Source organism: Sphaerodactylus townsendi, linkage group LG08, assembly GCF_021028975.2.
Source record: "Sphaerodactylus townsendi isolate TG3544 linkage group LG08, MPM_Stown_v2.3, whole genome shotgun sequence".
NCBI classification, from domain to species: domain Eukaryota; kingdom Metazoa; phylum Chordata; class Lepidosauria; order Squamata; family Sphaerodactylidae; genus Sphaerodactylus; species Sphaerodactylus townsendi.
In genome coordinates this window covers 48,602,759-48,627,705 of record NC_059432.1, presented here as the reverse complement: position 1 = coordinate 48,627,705, position 24,947 = coordinate 48,602,759, and the positions used below count along the sequence as shown (strand labels likewise).

The 24,947-nt window shown below is 42.7% G+C and overlaps 1 protein-coding gene and 1 long non-coding RNA gene across 10 annotated transcripts in view; both read right to left on the bottom strand.

Moving 5' to 3' along the window:
* Nucleotides 1–283: 283 nt before the first annotated feature.
* LOC125438593 lies at nucleotides 284–13,549 on the bottom strand. Its single transcript, XR_007245349.1, has 4 exons — nucleotides 13,468–13,549; nucleotides 9,264–9,301; nucleotides 8,890–9,008; nucleotides 284–1,147 (listed from the first exon to the last, which is right to left on the bottom strand). It is a non-coding gene; the product is annotated as an uncharacterized LOC125438593 (long non-coding RNA).
* A 7,381-nt stretch (nucleotides 13,550–20,930) lies between these two features.
* ATE1 (arginyltransferase 1) overlaps nucleotides 20,931–24,947 on the bottom strand; it is an 80,792-nt gene continuing 76,775 nt past the window's right edge. For all 9 annotated transcript variants that reach the window (XM_048505318.1, XM_048505324.1, XM_048505325.1 and 6 more), the window contains one exon: nucleotides 20,931–24,253. In XM_048505318.1, the coding sequence (XP_048361275.1) occupies nucleotides 24,075–24,253 (179 nt within the window). In that variant the 3' untranslated portion in view covers nucleotides 20,931–24,074. The remainder of the gene's footprint in view (nucleotides 24,254–24,947) is intronic.

Below are 24,947 nucleotides of genomic sequence, written 5' to 3'. Positions count from 1 at the left end.
CTCAGCCCCTCTCTGGTCTGCTTCACCCTGTGTTGAGATTTGTGAGTTGGGGCATATTCTATAATGTGATGGTGACTTTGAAATGACCTGGTGGAAAAAATTATTGTTTGGTCGTGGTGGGGGAGGGTGGCTGCCCATGGGGGGCGGGCATCAAACCCAGGTTTTGCCCAGGGCTCCAGTTTGCTTAGATACGCCATTGCCAGTGAGGTCTGGGCAGTAGTCACCATCATGAGTTAATGGCTCCCATCACGAGCCATGCAGGAAAGTAGAGTGCATGGCCAACTTGCATGTGGCATGGAAATACTGTGGCAAGATGTTTCTCTACTCCCCAGGGGGCATGTGGTCCTTTTATTGGGCTGTTTTTTCCTTCCAAGCCACCCCTGGTTCAGTGTTCTTGAAACTAAGTTGTCAGCTGTCAAAGAAATACATTACTTGGTGTATGGTATATGGTAAATATAGCTCAGTTAACAAAAGCTGTGCCTGTGATGTAACAAACACCTTTTCAATCTCTTTTTCAGTCTCACCACAAACTTTTCAATATGTCATGAATTATTTCTAGCAAAATGTAGAAGGAAGTAGAAGGAAACCCAGAGGGGATCAGTGAGATGATACCCTTGTGGATGGTTGTGCTTCCCATGTCAATAGTGAAAGCAAAGTTATTTTCCATTACAAAATTGTCCTGAGGATTTTATTTTTCTCTGTTCCCTTACTTTTCACTGTTGTCTCACCCATTACCTGTTTGCTCAGTGACGCAAAGATCCTAGTGATATCCTTCATGCTCTTTGTCTTCTCTGCAGCTTCCTAAATTCTCCCCAGTCTGGTTAAAACTTAATTTAGATGTAGCTGTTAAAACTAGAACACATTTCCAAGACTAAGAAACAACTAACATTACCGGAAGGTTTGTTTGCCTATGTTTCATTTTACTACTTACCGGTATTATTATCTCTTCAGCCTTACCTTTTTTCCTCATAGAACCGGCATATGGAGGGGTTCGCAGGTGGCCTCCCATTCAATCACTGACTAAACCCAGACGTGCTTTGCTTCTGCAAGGTTGTTGCACTATGTGCTTTCCAACCAAATCCTCTATGGACCCTAGAGCCGTGGCCTTGTTTCTGCTAACACATCCAGAAATGGCATTAAAGCTTTCCTGAAATAATATGCAACAGTATATCAAAATCAAGAGAAGCAGAACAGACGGAACAAGAATGGTCGAAATCCAGTCCTCACACCTTTGAGACGCTACTGAAACTGTATCATCGCCAGACCTGTGCAATATTGTGGCTTGCTGATCTTTCAGCTTCCATTTATGACAGGCAGAGGAAATCCCAAGAACATTAACACCTACTCTTCTGAGTGTGAAAAAAAAAATCTCCCTTTTACCTCAAACAAGCTGGGTTTAGGGGAAAAAAACTTTGAGTAAGATGATTATCTAACTGCAATGTGGGAAAATTAAAGGAAAGCTGATATATGCCAACAGGATCCTTGTCCCCAAGGCTGGAGACAGTTCAGACACTTGTAAGAAAAAATATCTAGTTGGAAGAGGGAGAGCCTGTAGGGAAGTCTAGTGCTGTGAATTGTGAATGCCGCTGTTCAAATTTCTTATAATGGTAACTACTGTTTCACTGATTACTTATGATTACCTTGTCAGAAATCAGTAGAGTCATTAATTATAAAGGTCAGCAGACTCAGCATTCGGGTGTGGAAAGCAAATTCAGGAAAGAAATATCATTAAAGGAAGGGTTGGGTCAAACATACAACCTTATAGTTGGGCCTCTCTAATTCTATAGTGCCTTGGACATTTTATCTAGCAACTTCAATGTGGGTTTGTGTTAGGGTGGCAATATTGCAGAAAAACTTGAAAAACAAGGTAATCCATACAGGAAGAACTTAAATTGTTACATGCTTGCTGTGAAGCAGACCAGATATAAGAGCACAGTTTTGTGTGTTTTAAATTACCTGTTGGCTTCTTCCTCAGGAATACAAGAAACCCTGACATAAATAAGGAACGAGGAAAGATTGTATGCCTTGGACTATGAAAGGCAAGCAGGAAATCTACAATACTGTATTACTAATCCCAAAATGTTTTCCAAATAGAATCTGTCCATCAGCTTCAGTAAAGTCAATTGCTTAAGCAAAGGATAGAGGCAGATTTCTCTATCATTGTCACTATAGCCACCCCAGAAGAAGGCAAGACAAAAGCCATGGAAGAAGCAGAAAGGAAATGACAACATGGGTTGAGTCAACAAGGAGACACTTTTTCTGCAGTTCAGTCATCTCTTTTTCACAATCACTAGCAAGCAGAATGAAAACTGTAACCACTTAGCATTTCCATAATAAATTGTAATATATTCTCAATAAAATCCAGCAATGCATATCTCCATAGGCAAAATCCTACTGTATGTACTTCATAGTAAGTCCAATTCAATGAAAGTCTTGCTTATTTCTGCAAACAAACCTTTACATTTGCAACTTCCTTCAGTGGTTTTGATTATAACTATGGTTTTTTTGGTAGCGGGTCCTTCCACTAGTAGAAAATTGTGTGATTTTTGCCTTTCTGTCCTTCCACTGTAGACCAACAACTTAACCCTGAGGATATGTAAAGCAAGAGATTGGGCTACGTACTGAAGATACATGTTTCTTTGCAAACATGAGAACAGCATCAGATCTGCTGAAAAATCTGAAATTAAAAAAAAAACCTAACACACACATGGAGGGTAAAACCCTCCAAAATGATAGTAACAGTGCCTGTAGTATTAAAAATTATTGCCCTCAGTTGATATTGCTGTCCTTCAAACCTTGGCTTGTAAAAGTCACACAGAGAGAGTCTTTTTGAGAACTGTTTTGGACTTTGAGAGAGAACTCATCAGGGCCAAGACCAACATCAACTATCAAGCAACACACTTGCAATTGTTTTTTTATATATATATTTTTATTGGAGATTTAAAAGGAAACTAGCAAACAACATAGAATGTTTGTTCTAGCAAACAACATAGAATGCCATGTCCAAAGGTCTTAATGCCATGTCCAAAGGTCTTAAGGCTTTGTTGTTTGGGAAAAGGAAGTTAAGGAAAGGGGAAGAAAGGGATAAGAGTGAGAGAATTTACATAAAATCATAACATCTCGCAAAAGCCTAAATAAAGAAGAGAGATATGGAAGATTAGGAGGGAATAAGAGAAAGAAGAAAAAGAGAGTTTAATACAAATTAATATTAATACACTTGCAACTGTTTTTCATTGTCTAAGCAATGACTCAGTGTCAGAGGCATAGCTACAATGGGGACATCCAGGGACAAATGTCCCGGGCGCCCACCATTGGTGTGCAGTAAAGTTTGGGCTCATTTCTAATTTTTTCGGGTATTTTTAGTGTTTTTACTTTGTCGGCCAGAAGGGGGCGCAGTTTTTAGGCTAGCACAGGGATCTTCAACCTGCGGCTCTCCAGATGTTCATGGAGTACAATTCCCATCAGCCCCTGCCAGCATGGGCAATTGGCCATGCTGGCAGGGGCTGATCGGATTTATAGTCCATGAACGTCTAGAGAGCCGCAGATTGCAGACCCCTGGGCTAGCAGCACCAAAATTTCAGGCGGTGACACTCCTGATGATACCAGAAAGGTTTGGTGAAGTTTGCTTCAGGGGGTCCAAAGTTATGGACCCCCAAAAGGGGTGCCCTATCCCCCATTGTTTCCAATCGGAGCTAATGGTAGATGGGGCTACTCTTTTGAGGGTCCATAACTTTGAACCCTCTGAACCAAACTTCACTAAACCTGGGTGGTTTCATCCAGAGAGTCTCCTGCTGATACCACCAAGGTTTGGTGAAAGGGTGTCCCCATCCCACACTGTTTCCAATGGGGCTATTATTTTTGTTCCCAAAATTGTTATAAAAACCCAAAACATGAAACTGACCATAGCCCTCTTCTCAGACTGCGCCCTAAAACTCCACATAACACTAAGGCAACTCTGAGCCCGTGCCCTTGCCTTAGCCCTAACCATAACCTATTATTTATATTCAATTTATTTTTGCTACAATTTTGGGAACAATTTATGACTGAAAAAAATAAATAAAAATAAGTTAGGGTTAAAGCAAGGACAGGGGCTCTGGCTTGGCTTACAGTTATGTTGAGTTCTAGGGCGCAGTTCGAGAAAAGGCTTATGGTCTGTTTCAGATTTTGGGTTTCTATCACAATTTTGGGAACAATTTGAGACTCAATACATTAAATTAAAATAATAGGGAGTTGAATTATTTGTTCCCAAATTTATAACAAAAACCCGAAACCTAAAACTTACCATCACGATATTCTCGGACTGCGCCCTAGAACTCAATGTATCACTAAGGCAATCAGGAGACCTTGCCCTTGCCTGAACCCTAACCCTGATTTATTTTATTTAAATTATCCAGTCAAAAATTGTTCTCAAAATTGTAACTAAAACCCGAAACCTAAAACTGACCATAGCCCTATTCTTGGACATAGCCCTAGAACTCAACGCAACACTAAGGCAAGCTTGAGCCACTGCCGTTGCCCTAACCCTAACCTACTATTTTTATTTATTTTATTTTTTGTTACAATTTTTTTTATCAATTTATGACTGCATCAATGAAATAATAAGATAGGGCTAGGTTTAAGGCAAGGGCAGGGGCTCTGGATTGTCGTAGTGTTACGTTGAGTTCTAGGCCACAGTCTGAGAATAGGGGTATGCTCAGTTTCAGGTTTCGGGTTTTTATTACAATTTTGGGAACAATATATGACTTAATAAATTAAATTAAAATGATAAGTTAGGGTTAGGGTTGAGGAAAGAGCAGGGGCTCGGGATTGCGTTAGTGTTAGGTTCAGTTCTAGGGCTCAGTCCAAGGATAGGGCTATGGTCAGTTTCAGGTTTTGGCGTATTGCCTCATCCCTTACCCTTGCCTGACCCCTAACCCTATCTTTTTATTTTTATTTAATTTATTCAGTCAAAAATTGTTCTCAAAATTGTAACTAAAACCCGAAACCTAAAACTGACCATAGCCTTATTCTTGGACATCGCCCTAGAACTCAACACAACACTAAGGCAAACCTGAGCCACTGCCGTTGCCCTAACCCTAACCCACTATTTTTGTTTATTGTATTTTTGTTACATTTTTAAAATCAATTTATGACTGCATCAATGAAATAATAAGTTAGGGTTAGGGTTAAGGAACGGGCAGGGGCTCTCGCTTGCCGTAGTGTTACGTTGAGTTCTAGGACGCAGTCTGAGAATGGGGTATGCTCAGTTTCAGATTTTTATTACAATTTTGGGAACAATTTATGACTTAATAAATTAAATTAAAATGATAAGTTAGGGTTAGGGTTGAGGAAAGAGCAGGGGCTCGGGATTACGTTAATGTTAGGTTCAGTTCTAGGGCTCAGTCCGAGAATAGGGCTATAGTCAGTTTCTGGTTTCGGGGTTTTTTTGGGAACAATTTGTGACTGAATAAATTAAATAAAAATGAAAAGTTAGGGTTAGGGTTGAGTCAGGGGCAGGGGCTCAGGCTTGCCTTAGTGTTACGTTCAGTTTCAGGGCGCAGTCCGACACTTTCTTAATACCAAATGAAATTAGAAAACATCTCTGTTTTTATTTTTCCTAAGGAATGTTGGAAACTGTAGACTTATTTTGATTGGCTTGCTCTTGGATCATGGAATAAAGCAGAAGAATAGCAGTTCTGGTATTCTGCTGCAAAATCAAAAGGAATCCACTCACACCAGGGATGTAGGTATAGATATTTTATGGGGGGGGTCGGGGGGGCCACACCCCCACCCGCCCCTAGGGCATGGCCATGCCTCCCCAAGCCCTGCCCCTGGCCTAGCACTCTCCGAGGTCGGGGATAACAGACTTCCCTCCCCTGCCCTCCCCTGCCCCTCCCCTCTGGGCAGAGGCATAGAGGGAAAATGGAGCCTGGTGCAAAATCTGAGTTTTGCGCCCCCCCCCCCGGGGCAGCCGCTGTGATGCTGGAATCCACCCCCTAACAGCATCACTTTCAATGGTGTTTAAACTACAGAGCCCAAATTCTCCTTTTAAATCCACCTTAAAGGAAGAATCTGGGGTCCACAGTTAAACAACATTGAAAGTGATGCTGTTTTGAGGTGGATTATCCCCCAACCTGAAACAGCATCACTTTCAATGTGGCGTAGTGGTTAAGAGCAGGTGCATTCTAATCTGGAGGAACTGGGTTTGATTCCCTGCTCTGCCACTTGAGCTGTGGAGGCTTATCTGGGGAATTCAGATTAGCCTGTGCACTCCCACACATGCCAGCTGGGTGACCTTGGGCTAGTCACAGCTTCTCGAAACTCTCTCAGCCCCACCCACCTCACAGGGTGTTTGTTGTGAGGGGGGAAGGGAAAGGAGATTGTAAGCCCCTTTGAGTCTCCTACAGGAGAGAAAGGGGGATAAAAATCCAAACTCTTCTTCCACAGGCGTAGCTACCATGGGGACATCCGGGGACAAGTGCCCCGGGCGCCACCTTGTGGTGGGCGGAAAAATGGCAGGCTCGTTTGTGGCTTTCTGTATTTTTACTGTTTTTTCAATTCTGGCCTGCAGGGGGCGTAGTTTTTAGGCTAGTGGCACCAAAATGTCAGGCTATCGTCAGGTGACTCTCCTGGTGATACCAGCCAAGTTTGGTGAAGTTTGGTTCAGGGGGTCCAACGTTATGGACCCCCAAAGGGGGTGACCCCATCCTCCATTGTTTCCAATGGGAAATAATAGTAGATGGAGCTATCATTTTGAGGGTCCATAACTTTGGACCCTCTGAATCAAACTTCACTAAACCTAGGTGGTATCATAAGGATAGTCTCCTGCTGATACCACCCAGGTTTGGTGTAGGTTGGTTCAGGGGGTCCAAAGTTATGGACCCCCAAAAAGGATGCTCCATCCCCCATTGTTTCCAATGGGAGCTAATGGTAGATGGGGCTACCCTTTTGAAGGTCCATAACTTTGGACCCCCTGAACCAAACTTCACTAAACCTGGGTGGTATAATCAGGATAGTCTCCTAAAGATAGCCTAAAATTTTGGTACTGTTAGCTTAAACATTGCTCTCCTGACAGGCACCCTCAAATTTTCCCCGGGTTCTCTCTTTAAATCCACCCCCTTTGGAGTGGATTAAAAGGGAGAATCTGGGCTCCCTAGATTAAAAAACATTGAAAGTATTGTTGAAGGCTTTCACAACCAGATTCAACTGGTTGTTGTGGGTTTTACAGGCTGTGTGGCCGTGGTCTGGTAGATCTTGTCCCTAACGTTTCACCTGCATCTGTGGCTGGCATCTTCAGAGGGGGATCACAGAGAGAAGTCTGTTATAAGAGAAGTCTGGACACAGTGTATAACAGACTTCTCTTTGTGATACACCTCTGAAGATACCAGCCACAGATGCAGGTGAAACATTAGGAACAAGATCTACCAGACCACAGCCAGGCAGCCAAAAAACCCACAACAACCAACATTGACAATGAAGCTGTTTGGGGTGGATGGGTGGGTAATCTAAAGGTGGATTTAAATCTAAAGGTGGATTTAAAAGGAGAATCTGGGCTCTCTAGTTTAAACAACATTAAAAGTGACGCTGTTTCAGGGTGGATTCCCCCCTTCAAAAAAATAGCATCACTTTCAATGTTGTTTAAACTAGGGAGCCCTGGGTGTGTTCAGATTTGTGTGTTTGGGCATGTTCTATAATGTGATGGTGACTTTGAGATGACCTGGTGCAAAAAAATGTTGTTTGGTCGTGGTTGGGGAGGGACACTGCCCATATGCAGGGGGGCGGGGCGCAAAACTCAGATTTTGTCCCGGGCCCCATTTTCCCTAGCTACGCCACTGTCTTCTTCTTCTAGACTGAGGATCTCAGATTCTCCCTTTAAATCCATGCCGAAGGGGGTGGATTTAAAAGGAGAATCTGGGGAAATTTGGGGGATGCCTGCTGTCAGGGGTGCAATGGTTAAGCTAGAAGCACCAAACTTTCAGGGTATCTTTAGGAGTCTCTCCTAATGATACCACCAGGTTTGGTGAAGTTTGGTTCAAGGGGTCCAAAGTTATGGACCCTCAAAGGTGTAGCCCAATCTCCTATTAGCTCCCATTGGAAACAATGGGGGATGGGGCACCCCCTTTGGGAGTCCATAGCTTTGGACTCCCTGGACCAAACTTCACAAAACCTGGGTGGTATCAATAAGAGACTCTCCTGATAGTACATCCCAGGTTTGGTGAAGTTTGGTTCAGGGGGTCCAAAGGTATGGACCCTCAAAGGTGTAGCCCCCATCTTCTATTAGCTCCCATTGGAAACAATGGAGGATGGGGGCACCCTCTTTGGGAGTCCATAACTTTGGACTCTCTGAACCAAACCTCACCAAACCCAGCTAGTATTATCAAAAGAGTCCCCCAAACAATCCCTGAAAGTTTGGTGCTGCTAGCCCAAACAATGAGCCCCCTGCAGCCCAAAAACCAAAAAAGCACTAAAATGTTTTAAAAACCCACAAATGGGTGGGCGGAGCTTCGGACATGAAGGGGGGGTTCAAACCCGAGAAACCCCCCCCCCTACCTACATGCATGACTCACACTAGTCATTGCCTGTCTTATAGTTCTAAGATACTGTGCACGAACAGCATTTGTTTTCAGGGCTCACTACATCAGATACATGAGGCAGGAAGGAGAAGAGGCTAGAAAGAGAAGCCAGTTTAAAACAAGATCCAATCCAAGAAGTAATTAATCATTCAGAGCAGGTGAAGAACCACTCCCAATTGTTGAAAGATAGGTAAAATGTTACTGACATCACACCTAATCTAGGAAAGTACAGGATGTAACATTATAAGCAGATCCAATCAGAAAAGCACAGAGGCCAAACAGAGGTTAGCTGAGCATAATAACATCTGTATGTAGTGGGGGACGTTTAGATACTCACATGACCTTTCTTTTACATTCCGCTCTTATATAAGGTTCCTATGTCAATTCCCAAGAAATGCTTCCTACACCTTCAACAAAAACAACACCTCCATGTTTTATATGATACAATACCTCCATCTAAAATGAAGAAAAAATGTTAATAATATCTGTAGTGTGACATCTTTAATCCTTGTTAAAACTTCTTAATGAATTCTAATTCTGTACTTCTGCATTGCACTCTCCCTTTGAAGTTCTTTTTTAGGAGAATGTGAATCTACGGAATAAAGCAATCATACTATTGAAGTTTCTGCTTTTATTTGTTCAATCATATTTACGAACAAACTTGAAAACATAACTTATCTCATTAAGAACAAATTTGAAAACATAACTTACCTTGCTCAAATGTCCAGGGTTTCACTTTTAGCATCTCCCTGTGAAAATGGATCATAAGGAGATTTTGGGAGGGCATACAAGTCTAAACGTTGGATGTCCAACAACAAGGGAAAATTGTCACTCCACATAAACTCATCCACTGAAAAAGTTGACACAAGTTGGCATGCATTCTCACTGATTAATGTATCGTTAATAATGCTAACCCCCCCCCCCCTTGAATTCATACATGTGACATCTATGGAATTGTCAATACAAGCCTGGCCATTAAAATTGTTAAAACATTTTCTCAACCCTAATTTTAACATTCCTAAAGAATTTGCCTTTTTATCTTTTGAAACACTTTCCATGCCTCCATTTATCTGCTCCATTTTCTCAACTCCTCCCAACTCTATCAACTGCTTATCTGCAACGCTACTCAATCCTGCATTAAAATCACCAATCTATCTATATATATATATAAAAAGCTAACCATTCATTTGTTGGTGACTCCCTAAAGCCCGAAACGGCTGGATGGATCGCCCCCAAATTTTCACATGACGTCCCTCCCTGTTGCGGGTGAATAATTGGACCTTCAAATTGCCAAAAGTCCATACCTGAGCCAGGTAAAACGTCTTTTTCCTGGCGCACCAGGCCATGAAGCTGCCTCTGTTTAACTGTCACCCTTAGAATGTTCATGCAGCCTGTCTGTCTGTGGCCTGAGGGCTTGGTATGAGGGCTCAGAATGTTCGTGCAGATGGGCAGAGATGAGCAGTGAAAACAGTAAATAGGTAATACTATTAGGTAATACGAGTGGAAGTGAAACACATACACACTTTGCCGTGTGAGACGTCAGGTGGGATTTCCCCCCTCACACACACAAGCCAGGACTGTGCGTGTCAACCAGCCTCATGGACAGCAGGATTCGCACTCTGGACAGTTCCATTGTGGAATGGAAAGGGTTACCTTATACTAAAAACCAAGACAGCACCATATAATAATGTGAATTGAAAAGGGAAAGAGGGATTCCATTTGACCACCCCAAAAGAAGAAGAAGAGGAGGAGGAGGAAGAGGAGGAGGAGGAGGAGGAGGAGGAGGAGGAGGAGGAGGAAAAGTTTGGATTTATATCCCCCCCTTTCTCTCCTGTAGGAGACTCAAAGTGGCTTACAACCTCCTTGCCCTTCACCCCTCACAACAAACACCCTGTGAGGTGGATGGGGCTGAGAGAGCTCTGAAAATCTGTGACTACCCCAAGGTCACACAGCTGGTGTGTGTGGGAGTGCACAGGCTAATCTGAATTCCCCAGATAAGCCTCCACAACTCAAGCTGCAGAGCTGGGAATCAAACCCAGTTCCTCCAGATCAGAGTGCACCTGCTCTTAGCCACTATGCCACTGCTGCTCCCAAAAGGCTATGCTGGGGATCATTGGACCTGCATGGACATCTGGGTGGGTTGCGGACTGTGATGAGAAGGGCAATTGTCACAGCAATGCGTGGCCGGGCCCTGCTAGTAATAATTAAATTAGTATTAGGGAATTCATTACAAAAACCTTCAATGTAGTTTTCCATGGCCTTCCAAGTTTATTTATTTTATTTTTATTTATTTATTATTCCACTTTTATACCGCCCTCCCCCGAAGGGCTCAGGGCGGTTCACAACATTAGACAGGACAGTGGATATTAAAAATAAAACAATTTAAAAGCAGCATTCAGTTTCTATATCAGTCAAAATAAGGATGGCATCCGGCTATTAAAAACTCTACATAAGGGAACAGCGGGCTTTAGTTGTTTCTAGGCACCCTATCAGCGGCTGGACTCTCCAAAAGCCCGGCGGAATAACTCGGTCTTACAGGCCCTGCGGAACTCGTTAAGGTCCCGCAGGGCCCAGACAGTTGGAGGAAGAGCATTCCACCAGGCAGGGGCCAGGACCGTAAAAGCCCTGGCCCTAGTGGAGGCCAGCCGCATCATAGAGGGGGCTGGGATCACGAGCAGGTTGGCCTCTGCTGAACGCAGAGACTGACGTGGGACGTATGGGGCTAGACGGTCTCTCAGATACGAAGGTCCCAGACCGCGTAAGGCCTTAAAGGTTAGCACCAATACCTTGAAGACAATCCGGAACTCGACTGGGAGCCAATGCAGGCAATGCAACAGGGGCATGATGTGATCTCTGAAGGCACCTCCCGTGAGCAAACGAGCCGCCGCATGCTGGACCAGTTTCAATTTCCGGATCAGCCGCAAGGGAAGGCCAGCGTAGAGCGAGTTGCAATAGTCTAGCCTGGAGGTGACCGTTGCATGGATTACAGTGGCCAGGTCCGCCTGGGAGAGGAAGGGGGCCAGTCGCCGGGCTTGTCGAAGATGAAAGAACGCAACCCGGGTTACATGGGCCACCTGGGTCTCCATTGAAAGAGACGAATCCAGGTGGACCCCCAGGCTGCGGACGGAAGGGGTCGGTGCCAATGAGACCCCCCCCACACCGGCGGCTGGAAATCCCCCGCCCTCCCCCCACGGCCTAGCCAGAGAATCTCCGTCTTCGTTGGATTCAGCTTTAACCTGCTCTGCTTCAACCAACCAGCTACCGCCTCCAAACAGTGCTGTAGAGCTGCAGGGGCGGCGACCGCTCCCCGCTCCATCGACAGAATGAGCTGGGTGTCATCAGCATATTGGTGACAGACCAGCCCAAAGCTCCGTACCAGCTGAGCAAGGGGTCGCATGTAGATGTTAAACAACAGCGGGGACAACAGCGCTCCCTGAGGCACTCCACAATGAAGTGGGCACCGTCGGGAGGCCTGGTCCCCGCACCACACTTGCTGACCCCGGTCCCGGAGAAACGAGGCAATCCATTGAAGGACAGTGCCCCGCACTCCGGAAACAGCCAGGCGGTGGGTCAAAAGGTCGTGGTCGACCACATCAAACGCTGCGGTAAGGTCCAATAATACCAGCAGCGCCGATCCGCCCCGGTCAAGCTGCATACGGAGCGTATCTGTGACAGCGACGAGAACAGTCTCCGTCCCATGCCCAGCACGGAAGCCAGACTGGAAGGGATCGAAAGCCGATGTGTCCTCCAGAAAGCCCTGAAGCTGCTCCAGCACCACTCTCTCAATCACCTTCCCCAGAAACGAAAGATTCGAAACGGGGCGGTAATTGGCCGGATCACTAGGATCTAACGACGGTCTTTTTAAGAGTGGGCGGACCACTGCCTCCTTCAACCCACCAGGAAAAGCTCCTTGCTCGAGGGAGCTATTGATGATATTCAACAGGTGGGGTCGTAACTCCTCTCGGCATGTTTTAATAAGCCAAGAGGGGCACGGATCCAGAGGACAGGTAGTAGGTCTAACAGCAGCCAGGACTTTGTCGACAGCGGCTTCGGAGAGCAGGGAAAACTGGGCCAGACAAGGGCCAGAAGATGGCAAGGGAGCCTCCAGTTCGCCAATTGTCTCCAAGGTAGCCTAAGTTCTAACAGTCCACCCCCTAACTAATCTCAGCTATACTACTATTACCCCATCATTTATCTGATTATTAAGTTGGGGTTATGCTGGGGAATGGCAGAATATAGATTATGATTATCATATTTGTCTTATTTGCTGACTGAATTTTCACTGCCATGACCAAGGAGGCAAGATTTCAACTTTAACATCTTTACCATCAGGGAAGAGGAAACAAAACATGCTATACCAGCATTGGCTCTCCCTTTTTTGATTTCTTGGTTGCTACAGGAGGAAACATAGCTAGGGAGAAAATACCTTCAGTAGCCTACGTTTTTTGCAGCAGTATAATATTGAATTAGGTCAGAAACTCTCTCAAATAAATTAAATATATGGGTTCAACCCACAATATTCCAAGAACACAACCTTAATATGGAGTTGGGTTGGTTAAGTCATGCATTCTTAACAGAATTTAAAGAAACAATATAGTGTGATCTGCAAAAAACACTAACGTTTGAGACAATTCTAGGTTTTCCCAGAAGATTTCTTGAGTTTAAATTTTTCTATCAACTTTCTCCGCCAACACTATCATTATCCTTTGACCTAATTACTTGGACTATAAATCAATCATAAAAGCACAACAGCAGCCCAGCTGGAACAGATCAGTGGTCTACCTAGTCTGGCAACCTGTTTCACTTAGTAGCTAACCCTAGAGGACAAACTAATCTGAGATAATGGGAGTTCACACAACAGAGTATGGCAGTGCTGAAACACCAGGAAAACATTACATCACTTTTACAGGTTTACCTGAGCATAATGTACGATGCTGTTTGAGTTACAAAGCAACAAATGGCTTAGGTCCTTAGGATCTCCTTTGTCCCCTCTCCTCAATATGTCATCTCAGTATCTAGAGTCAGAAAAGAGGGTTTTTGGTCTGCTGCCCTCCCTATGTTAAACTAAACATCAAGAATATAAAGCAAATTAGAGTAATTTGATTTTAACATATTCCATATATCTTTACAATATTTCATATATCTTTACAATTTTAATTGGTTGAGGAACATTTTAATTGGTTGAGGATTCTCTTACACCATCAGTCACAAGGCATAGCTGTCCTTCTGTTATATACCCCACTCAGCCCCCTCCCCACTTACTCTGTAGATAGTCTGTTAGTGTTAGGAGTCAACTCTGTTGGGAACTTACAACACCATTTTTATTAGTATTTATTATTTTATGGAATTTAATTTGTTTTAACTCTTCCTGGTTTTATATTTGGCTTGTCACCCACCCTAACTCTGCAGTAGTGAGGTGAATATAAATCTAAATATTAAACAAACAAACAAATAAATAAATAACCATTACATTATATTTTATTGGAATTATATCCCACCTTTTGCCAACCAAGGGGTCACCTAAGACCATCGGAAAACACATATTTCCAATGGTCTTGGGAACCGAGACACAAATAATTTCATGGTTGGGGGTCACCACAACATGAGGGACTGTATTAAAGGGTTGCAACGTTAGGAAGGTTGAGAACCACTACTCTAGACCAATGAGAGGCTGATGCGGGGCAGAGAAAAGTATCCTGTTGGATGTATAAGCAATGCATTGTATATGCTAAGTTGAGATAGAGAGTTGAGTTCTGTGTGTGTTGAACTATGTTCTTGCTGAAGAGTTCTGTATAGTTTTACAGTCTTGTATAGAATAGACTTGTGTAACCTTGCAACTGCTAAAGTAAAACCTTCCTATGGAAAGAACATCTTGTGTGGAGAGTATTCTTTTCCAAGTGTGGTAGGAGGTTGCAGTGAGTGCAAGAAGACTATTAACCTTCTCATCTTACCAGAGTGACTCCGCTTTAAACTCTGCTGATAGTGTCAACTACAGGTACATTTGGAAGAAACAGATTATCTAGATCCATGTTAATCCAGATTCAGGCGGGGTTTACCACTGAAACTGCCGAGAGAGGGGTAATGTATCTCTGTTGGTTCTCCTAGACCTTTGATACCATTGGCCTTTGATACCATTGATCATGGAATCTTGCAGGCAAGGACGCAGGCAAGGGGGGTTCTCGGGTTCAACCCCCCCATTCATGTCCGAAGCTCCGCCCCCCCGTTTGTGGGTTTTAAAAACATTTTTAGGGGTTTTGGGTTTTGGCCTGCAGGGGGCGCATTGTTAGGCTAGCAGCACCAAACTTTATGGACTTGTTTGGGGGACTCTCCTGATGATACTACCCAGGTTTGATGAGGTTTGGTTCAGGGGGTCCAAAGTTATGGACTCCCAAAGAGGGTGCTTTGAGGGTCCATAACTTTGGATCCCCTGAACCAAACTTCACCAAACCTGGGAGGCGTCATCAGGAGAGTCTCTTACTGATACCACCCAGGTTTTGTAAAGTATGGTCCAGGGGGTCCAAAGCTATGGACTCCCAAAGGGGGTGACCCCATCCCCCATTGTTTCCAATGGGAGCTAATAGGAGATGGAGGCTACACCTTTAAGGGTCCATAACTTTGGACCCCTTGAACCAAACTTCACCAAACCTGGGTGGTATCATTAGGAGAGTCTCCTAAAGGTACCCTGAAAGTTTGGTGCTTCTAGCTTAACAATTGCACCCCTGAAAGTAGGCACCCCCCAAATTTCCCCAGATTCTCCTTTTAAATCCACCCCCTTCGGCATGGATTTAAAGGGAGAATCTGAGATCCTCAGTCTAGAAGAAGAAGAGTTTGGATTTTTATCCCCCTTTCTCTCCTGTAGGATACTCAAAGGGGCTTACAATCTCCTTGCCTTTCCCCCCCTCACAACAAACACCCTGTGAGGTGGGTGGGGCTGAGAGAACACCGAAGAACTGTGACTAGCCCAAGGTCACCCAGCTGGCGTGTGTGGGAGTGCACAGGCTAATCTGAATTCCCCAGATAAGCCTCCACAGCTCAAGTGGCAGAGCAGGGAATCAAACCCGGTTCCTCCAGATTAGAATGCACCTGCTCTTAACCACTACGCCACATTGAAAGAGATGCTGTTTCAGGGCGGGGGATAATCCACCCCAAAACAGCATCACTTTCAATGTTGTTTAACTGGAGACCCCAGATTCTCCCTTTACGATGGATGTAAAAGGAGAATTTGGGCTCTCTAGTTTAAACCCCATTGAAAGTGATGCTGTTTGGAGGTGGAGTCCAGCATCACAACAGCTGCTCAGGGATGGGAGTGGGGCAAAACTCAGATTTTGCACCAGGCTCCATTTTTCCTCTACGCCTCTGCCCAGAGGGGAGGGCATAAGGAACTGCTGGCTGCCGGCTGGGAGCCCAGCTGGTGGGGGGCAGGGCAGGGCAGTCTGCTGTCCCTGGTCTCGGAGAGCTGCTTTTATAAGCGCTAGGCCAGGGGAGGGGCTTGGGGAGGTGTGGCCATGCCCTAGGGGTGGGTGGGGTGTGGCCCCACCCCCAAACCCTCCCATTAAAAATCTATACCTACATCCTTGCTTGCAGGACTGTCTGCAGGGGAGTGGGAAGCACTGTTTCACACTCATTCTCCTCCTACCTCAGAGGGTGGTTCAAGAGGGTAGTTGTGAGAGATTTGGGTTCGGAGCCCTGGTAGCTCTCTTGTGGAGTTCCCCAGGGCTTGGTGCTGTCTCCTGAACTATTTATCAACTATATGAAATCGCTGGGGGAGATTATCTGGAGGTTTGGTGTGGGCTGCCATCCGTATGCCAATGACACCCAACTGTTCCTCATTATTCCATCCTCATGAGGTGAGGCAGTGCAGGTGTTGGAGCACTGCCTGGAAGCGGGCATGGACTGACAAGGCAGAGATGGTGTTTGTGCTGGGTTCTAATGTCTAGTCCATGGGTGGGTGGGTGGGGGTCACCTTTGCCTGGATGGAACATTACCTCCAAAGGATTGGGAGAGGGATTTGGAGTTCCTCCTGGATATGCAGCTCTGCCCATTTCTAGGCCAAAATGACCTGGCCACAGGTGTCCAAGCTCTAATAACCTCTAAGTTGGGCTACTGCAATACACTTGATCTGAGGCTACCCTTGAAGAGAGTCTGAAAGCTTGGAGCTGATGTAGTATTCAGTGATAGGATTCAAATAATTTAACAACCGGTTCCGGTGGTGGGATTCAAATAATTTAACAACTGGTTGATTACAAGCACCATTTTAACAACCGGTTCTGCCGAAGTGGTGCGAACCTGCTGATCCCACCACTGAGTATGCTGCAGCTCAGCTAGCAAGCATGCCAGGCTGCATGCATATTACACCAGTACTGAAGGATTTGGCTCCCACTTCGCTATCGGGCTCAATTTCAGGTATTGGTTATGATTTATAAAGCCCTAAATAGCCTTTGACCACACTACTTGTGGGAGCACCCTCTGCCATAGAGACAAGACTAGGTCCTATTGGTAGTCCCTTACCGTCTGAGGTGAGGGGGTGCAGGATGCACGGAAGGCTTTCTCTGTAATATTCCACCTTCATGGAATGCTCTCCCAATACAGGTCCAACAGGCGCTCACACTATATACCTTTCGGTGCCTGGTCATTTTCACTTGGGCATTTGAATCTTCCCCCAGTCCACTGGGCTTTTTCAGAACTTGTCCTTCACCTGCCCCTGGGAGGGTTAGGGAGGGGGTGGCTATATTTTTAGGTATGTTTTAGTTTTAGGTATGTTTTTCAGAATTTCCACCTGTGTATCGTGCTGTTTTTATTGTAATGTGGGAAGCATTTATAAATTGTCATAACCCACCCTGGGATGTATTTGAATGGTTGGATAGAAATGAACTAAATAATAAAAAAATTATTTTGCACCATCAGCCTTGGCCTTATTTTTCTATCGAATAAATTTTCAGGGACATTTAAATGTTAGGAATGAGTTATGAGTCCTTTGGCTGGCCTTCTAAAAATGTTCACATTTTATATTGCAGGGGTTTTATTAGTCACTTATTAGTCACTATCTACCTGAGTATTTTAATTTATTTGGGGTGGGAATTGCTGTTTTTTTCTTATTGGGGTCTTTGAACAGCCTTCAATCAATAATGTCTCATGATATAAAAAGAAAATTTCCAGTTATACTTTGAAACTTATCTTATAGCTCTGCACGTCCTGGTTTTCACTGTAACACAGCTGTGAGCAGTCATTAGTTTCCTTTGAGTGCCTTCACAGATTTAGACATTACAAATCAACTTTTAGGAACACAACAGTAATCCTCAGTTTAAGGGTGGCTAACCAACTCTAGGAACAGTTTCACTAAACAAAGTTATGGGTTTAACTTTGCAAAAAAGGAGACAGATATTTTAACACGAGTAAAATGAGCTATTTCCTACTGGATATCTTTTGGTGGACCTATAGAGAGATATTTAAGCCCTGAAATACATATTAATATTCCTATACAGGTAAACACTTTGCACAAGGACAGATTATTATTTCTCTTCCCAAACACAGCACATTTTCTAAAAAATACTCTATTCTCTCTTTGCCTACAGTTGTTTAAAATACTGTTAGACCTAATTCCATACTAAAACAGAAGGCATAAAAGTGAAAACTGGAAACCTCATACGTGGACATGTTGTTTAAGCAGCTCCAACCTGACAAACCATGTTAGAAGCTGGACTTTAGGCCAATGTGATCATTGAACGTCCCCAAAAGTTCCATCCATACATGCTTCTTTGGATCACAGCACTGGCGAACAGTAATTTAGCAACAATGTGTAAATTAGCTTGAAACAAATTAAAAGGGCTGTTCAGCTCTCTGCTCATGACTCTTTAATACAGCTGTTTCAACTTAGAGATGAAACATCCCCCATATAAATATTTTAACTATTATTTTTAACTCTTTGATGGTTTTATATGTTGACACCAATAATGATGGTTTTATATGCTGACACCAATCACCTCAACACAGACTGGAGATGAGCAGGAGTAACCTTTCTAATTAGACAGCAAGGATGTTTTCCCATTTAACAAATTTATCACAGAGATGTGCATTTAATTTGCAGGCTGAAACATGCCCCCTGGTGTCACAATAGCAGTATACCAGCTGGAGAAGTGCGGCGCATATGGGTGTAGGCTCAAAAAGTATAACACAAATTTCTCATATATAGTTCTCTATATTGTATAGATGCTCATATTTCATCATATTTGATGTTATATGATGAAATATGAACATCTATACAATATAACTATATATGAGAAATTTGTGTTACACTTTTTGAGCCTATGCCTGTGTGCAATGCACTTCTCTGGCTGGCATTCCTTACGTTGCACACCTATGTATGTTTGTTCTTGTTCACAATAGCAGTATAAACATACAATAGTTGATCAACGACTTACCATGTATTTGAAGGCCCTGTTTTGCCCAACCATCTTGGTAGCTTTCCCCTGTAGTTATTCCCAGAAGTCTGCTTTTGAAAGCATTCCATTAAACTAAGGCAACCTTTCTGTTAATGTGAGAGACAGAGAAATGAAGACAAGGGAAAGGATCGTGGCTATCTCTATCCTCACACTTTTTCAAAGGAGTAGGATTACAAAAAAAAAAACACCCCATGAAAATGACCCTTTTATTCTTTCTCTTCTAGGCCCTTTCCGCACGGGCAGAATATGGCGGCCTGGGGACGGCAAAAACGCCGTCCCCAGGCCGCCATTCGCACAGGGGGCGCAGCTGCTGCGCAGCCAAGCCCCCCTCACACCGCCTGACCGGCGCGAAGCCGGCATTTCCAAACCACGCTTCCCCAGCGTGGTTTTTCAGAAACGCCGGCTTGGAGCCGGCAGCGGCTTCCAAGCACCTTCCCCTCACATCGGGCGACTCCTACGCCAGTCCTCAAGAGCAGCCCTCCCGCCCGCTGTTGCTGAGGCCTGGGGACACGCCCCCTTTGCCCCTGCAACTCTCTGGAAGCCGGGACAAGGCGCAGGGCAGGGGGCGTGTCCCCTGGCCTCGGCGACGTGCCGGAGGGCCGAGGGACTGGTGAGTCGCTTTGACGACGGCGCAGGTGTGCGCCGTTGTCCCAGCCAGTTCTGGGGCCGTCCATGCAGACAGTCCCAGCATCGTCGGGTTGGCGTGGTTACACCGACCCAACCCCTTTCGCCTCCGTGCGGAAGGGGCCTAGTTTGTGGCCTTAAAGCTTCCTTGCGCTAAGAAAAAAACCTGTTTTCTAAATTACAAAATGAGCTAAAACTGTTGGTCTCTTTTGGCCCAAGCCCATATCGACTGTGATTGGGCTATACCTCTTCAGACTGTGTTGTTGGCGATCACACTATGAAATATTCCTAGATTACTTATTGTATATAAAACAAACATGTCAGGCAGAAGGCTAAGCAAGAATAATTCTCCCCATATGTGGGGATTTACTGTAGGGAGAGAGGCATGTCAGCTTCCGAATCCTCATCCACACTCTGAAGTGGTACAACCAAGACAGGCGACTACCAGCTCAGTGGGACCATTAGGTCATGGAAAAGTAAAGCCGTTTGTTTTTGACTATGACTGGCCTTTCAAGTTTTAGGGAAAAGCTCTTCCAGTTCTGCTAAGATTCTTCAATTGGAATATAATCTTTGTAGATACAGCATGACCTACGGGATGTTACAATCCTACCCATTATGCTGCCACCCAGCAGTTTGGTGTCCTCCATTGGGCACAATATGCACGCATGTCTGCCTCACTTCATGTTAATTTTGTATGTTGACACTGTTGGTTACAATCATAAGGCATCAAAATTAAATGCATATCAAAACCCATGCATGGCATGTAATCGCTTAAAACAAAACAAAAATTGTGTAAACGTAGTGACAACTGTTTAATATTTAAGTTTCTTCTTCCATTTATTTTAGAAGCATTTAAACCACCACCAATTTTGCTTTGTCAAATCTTCAGTGTTCTAAAGCTCTTTTAATTTTTGGTTCAGAATCCAGTTTTCCATATTTTCTTTTGCAGCTACTACTTACTGTATCATTTGATTTTCATATGGCGAGCCTGTAGGCAGAAAATAGTCTTTCATGTAGGAACTAATAATGGTATTGTGAATATTATAAATAAAATATGGTGATGAAAGCCTTTACTTTAGGGATGAATGCATCTCTGTTAAAGCAGGTTCCAAAACTACTCTGGCACAAGTTAAGTCCTGAAATACAGGAGTATTAAGGACAATATATCCATTTTTAAAAGTGCTGATTCAACAAAATAAGAGAACTCCACTGCTGAACTCAGTTATTGTTCAAAGGTAAAAAACACATCATTAAAGAAGATTATAGCTATTAAATTCCTCATATGTTCTGAAGAAATGACACGAAAAACAAGAAATATCTGGAAGTTAATTATATATAGTAAACCTCTACACAAATAAAGGCATTATCCTTCAACTTAAAGAAGCTATCAAATAGTCTAAATGAATGTCTTCCATTTCTATTCCTACTTTTAAAAAATCATAGCAAGTATTGTTTGCATTGATCAGAACAAACAAACCAGTATATATTGTCAACACAAGAGAAACCTAGTAACAGTAAAGTTTGTATATATATAAAAAGCCTCACAAAACTCTCCATTCTCTGTGCCTAGAACTCCATCCAAGAATAGCCTATTTGTTTTGCACCCATATTTTCTATCCTAGTCACACAGAAGACACTCACATTAACCAAATGGCCTAGTGCAATCTCAGAATCATGTGTTCTGGACCCTGGTAGGTTGGTTTTAATTTGCTATGAGCTTTGACCACTGTTTTTTGGGACAGGGAGGTGCTTCAGAGTACAGGCTAGTTAGCATGAGTTTCTGTCTTCTCTTGTAGCAATTTGAAAGTCACCTGACTTATTTGTCTGGATTATAGATCCAGGGCATATCAGAAATTTCAAAACAGTGGCAAAAGAGGAACCAGCATTTTCTTTTTCCAGGGTATTGGGTGTAATTGGAAGATGGCAAGTTTACATTTCTCCCCTGGAATGATCTGCATTTTCCAATATAAGCTTGAACAGGCATCTTTGGCCAAGAAATGTGGGAGAACCCCCCCCCCCCTTCTGTTCTATCACTACATTGAACACCTTTAGGAGGGTCCTTCTATTGAGATGTAACATTAAGAAGCCTTATAAAAGAGGGATTGGTTTTCATTTGCTACGAAGAAAATATTTAAAATTCATTTAAAAATCCTCCAAGTCCACATTAGTCAAACAGTTAATTATTATAGTAGATAGCTTTTGAAAAGAATAAAGAGAATATAAGAACCAGAGCTCAGCCCAGTATTTCTCTCAAAGATCCTGAATATTAAATCCATGCAGGAACATAAAGCCTAAAGCAAAGAGCTAAGTTAATTCTGAACTTTGCCACACAACAAATGGTGGCTCGAATCCTAATTTTTCTTCTGCTTCCCAAGTGCTTTTCTGAAGTGCGGAGGCAGCGCTTCCTTGCAAGATGATGAACAGAACACAATCAACAACTGGAAACATGCTATGGAAAGGGAGGAAATAGTTAATAGCCAAGCCATAACTAAATCATAGTACTGTTTAAAAAGGGCTCTATTTAATGTTGGTATATTGTACATACTGATGTTTTACAAAGCATTTGTAGCATGGGATAGTATGGGATACTACTCTTGAGTTCAACTAAATTATTATGAAAAGCACTTTGTTTAACTTGAGACAAATATTATTGTGTCCTTATTCTTAAGAATGCATTCAAGAAGGGCCTCTTTATTCCAGTGGGGATAGTAAGAAATTCCCAGTGATTTGTATTTAGTCCCCATGTAATAGGACTGGTGCTATTTTACTTTGACAAGAATCAAACTTAAATCTGAGGTGGCATGATATCCAGAAGACTTTTATCCTGCAAGATCAAGAACAGGAATAACAGAAAATGCATCAACAAAGTTCTCAGAACTGCATGGTATTTTCAGCAGTATTATTTTGTGCAGTTGACAGTTCTCATACAAAGTGTTGATTTATTTGCCCAAGATAGACCAAAAAAAGAAAAAAAGGAAGGGGGGAATACTCTAGGCTTTTGATCTGTTTCACACTTTAAAATTATGGGAAAGTTAAAGCTAATTTTATTCTAATCATAAAACTGTGGTTTACAAAATGACTATAGGGATCTTTCCTTGATTTTTGAGGTCCCCAATATTTAGTTCTGTCAGTGTGTACTGCAATGAGTACACATTGTGCTACCAAGTAAGATAGCCTTAGAACAATGGCTGGGCTTTCCAAATGAATTCCATGCAACTATTGCAACATGCAAAAAGCTGAAAAGATTCCAAATCCTCTGAAGATGCCAGACACAGATGCAGGCGAAACATCAGGAGAAAAGCTTCTAGAACACGACCATACAGTCGGGAAACCACACAACACCCTATTCCAAATCCATTGCTGGAAAGCCTTCGACAATACATTGCTGGATTCTTCAACTGTATAGGAAAATTAGACAAATTGATAAATACACCATACAGAGTTCATTACAAAGGATTGAAGATTCAAATTTACATTTGAGTCTGACAATTTTAATGAAAGAAAAGTCACATGCCATTAGCAGTGCTGATAATGCAACCACAATTCAGTTCTACCTTTTCAATTGCTTATTTTTAAAATAGAAGTATTATTCCTTCATGTTGAACTTTGTGTTGCTAGACGTGGAATTGTAAAGAATGCAAATACCCATTATGAATACTAAAAATCTGGGATGTAAGTCAAGATGCTGCCACTTGATCTACAAAACTGTATACTTTCTTGTAAACCTGTTTCCTTATTTAAATTATTCACTTTGGTAATTTGATCACAACCCTATCTTTGAATTTAGTATTGAAATAATAAGGATTTACCAGAGTATGTACAAAAATCAAGTCCCACCTCCAAGTTTCTTGTCTAGCCAAATGATATTATAGACAATATTTAAAACAAACATTACAATTTGCAATGAATGCCTAAAAAGCCTGCAGTTTTATTACTTGGTTTTTTATCACAGTGTCAGAGAATCAATCCTATGTCATATCAGGGAAGTCTATAACCCCAAAGAATGTGCCCTGATGTCCACTGATCTGAACGGGTTCTGCATAACGTTAGCATGCAAATGCACTTAATCCCCCAACAACAGCAAATGGAAACAAAGTTTGTAGTATATTTTATCATAACTTTCACACTTCTCAGTAGCCAGTTTCCTATAATAATTTTCTCTTACAGAGATAGACAAAGAAAGGCAGAGAAAACTAATCTTCACACTGTTTGATTCTCCAAATTCATAAAAGGAGACAGATTTGTGAAATAAAACAGCTTTAGCAGAGATCTTGATATTCTGAAAGACTGTTGGCATGTGTGAAAAATTGTACCCTTGTTTCAAGGTATCACATATATATGCGTGTTACCAGAAAGAGACAATTTATGTGTCTCTATTTTGAACAAACAGGCTTATCAACATAAATCATAAGGGGTACAATCTAGCAGTAGGACAGAAGATCTCCATAGAATAAATCCTTCAGCTTTTAAAAAGCAACATTCGCTCTGAACACTCCTGTCCCACCAAAGTGGCATATTGCTGAACACTTTCTTCATCACTGGGCCCCTTTCGCCTTCTCTTATACACGCTGTAAGGCATGACTGTTCTCTTGTGAAGAATCCGAACTCGACCCAGTTCTTTAACATTTCCTTCATCAACTATAAGGAGAAACAAACACACATTAATGAAAATGATGACCGAAACACAACCATTATTATTTTTTGCTTTAGAAAGAATTGACATTATCCACCTGTACAAGATAACAAATCACCTTATTTTCAGAACTGCAACATCTGCTAAAATGTTAGAAGAGATCAAAGTGTTCTGCTTAAAAGAAATATTTGTGGACATCAACGGTATCCACTAACTGGTTTCCATCCCCCTTCCTTCTCCTTCCATTTCTCCCTCCTTTTGTCTTTCTATTGGTATGAATATGGATTTAAAGTGACAGAATTTGATCCCTCATTTAAGTTAATGGTTCCAAGAGATACTGTAGAATTTAATTGATCTATTGATGTTTAAATTGTTGTTGTATGTTGACTGGGGAATGGTGGCATATAAAACAAACAAACAAATATACATACATTAATTTGGAGATTTGTGAGAAAATTAATGGCAGAAGCTCTTTAAAAAATCAAAAGATATTAGCATAACTTGGGTGATCACAACTTTGTAAGAAGTAGTTATTCAAAATAACTGTCCAAGACCGGCTACACTAAAGGGCTGGCAGAAAAAAAATCCTGTTTTGTTTGTCTGGTCTTCTGACTGTATATTTCACTGCTCTTCACAAAACTCAGTATAAATGGGCACAATTCTATTTTTCTTTTCATAGACATTTATTTTATGCTAACA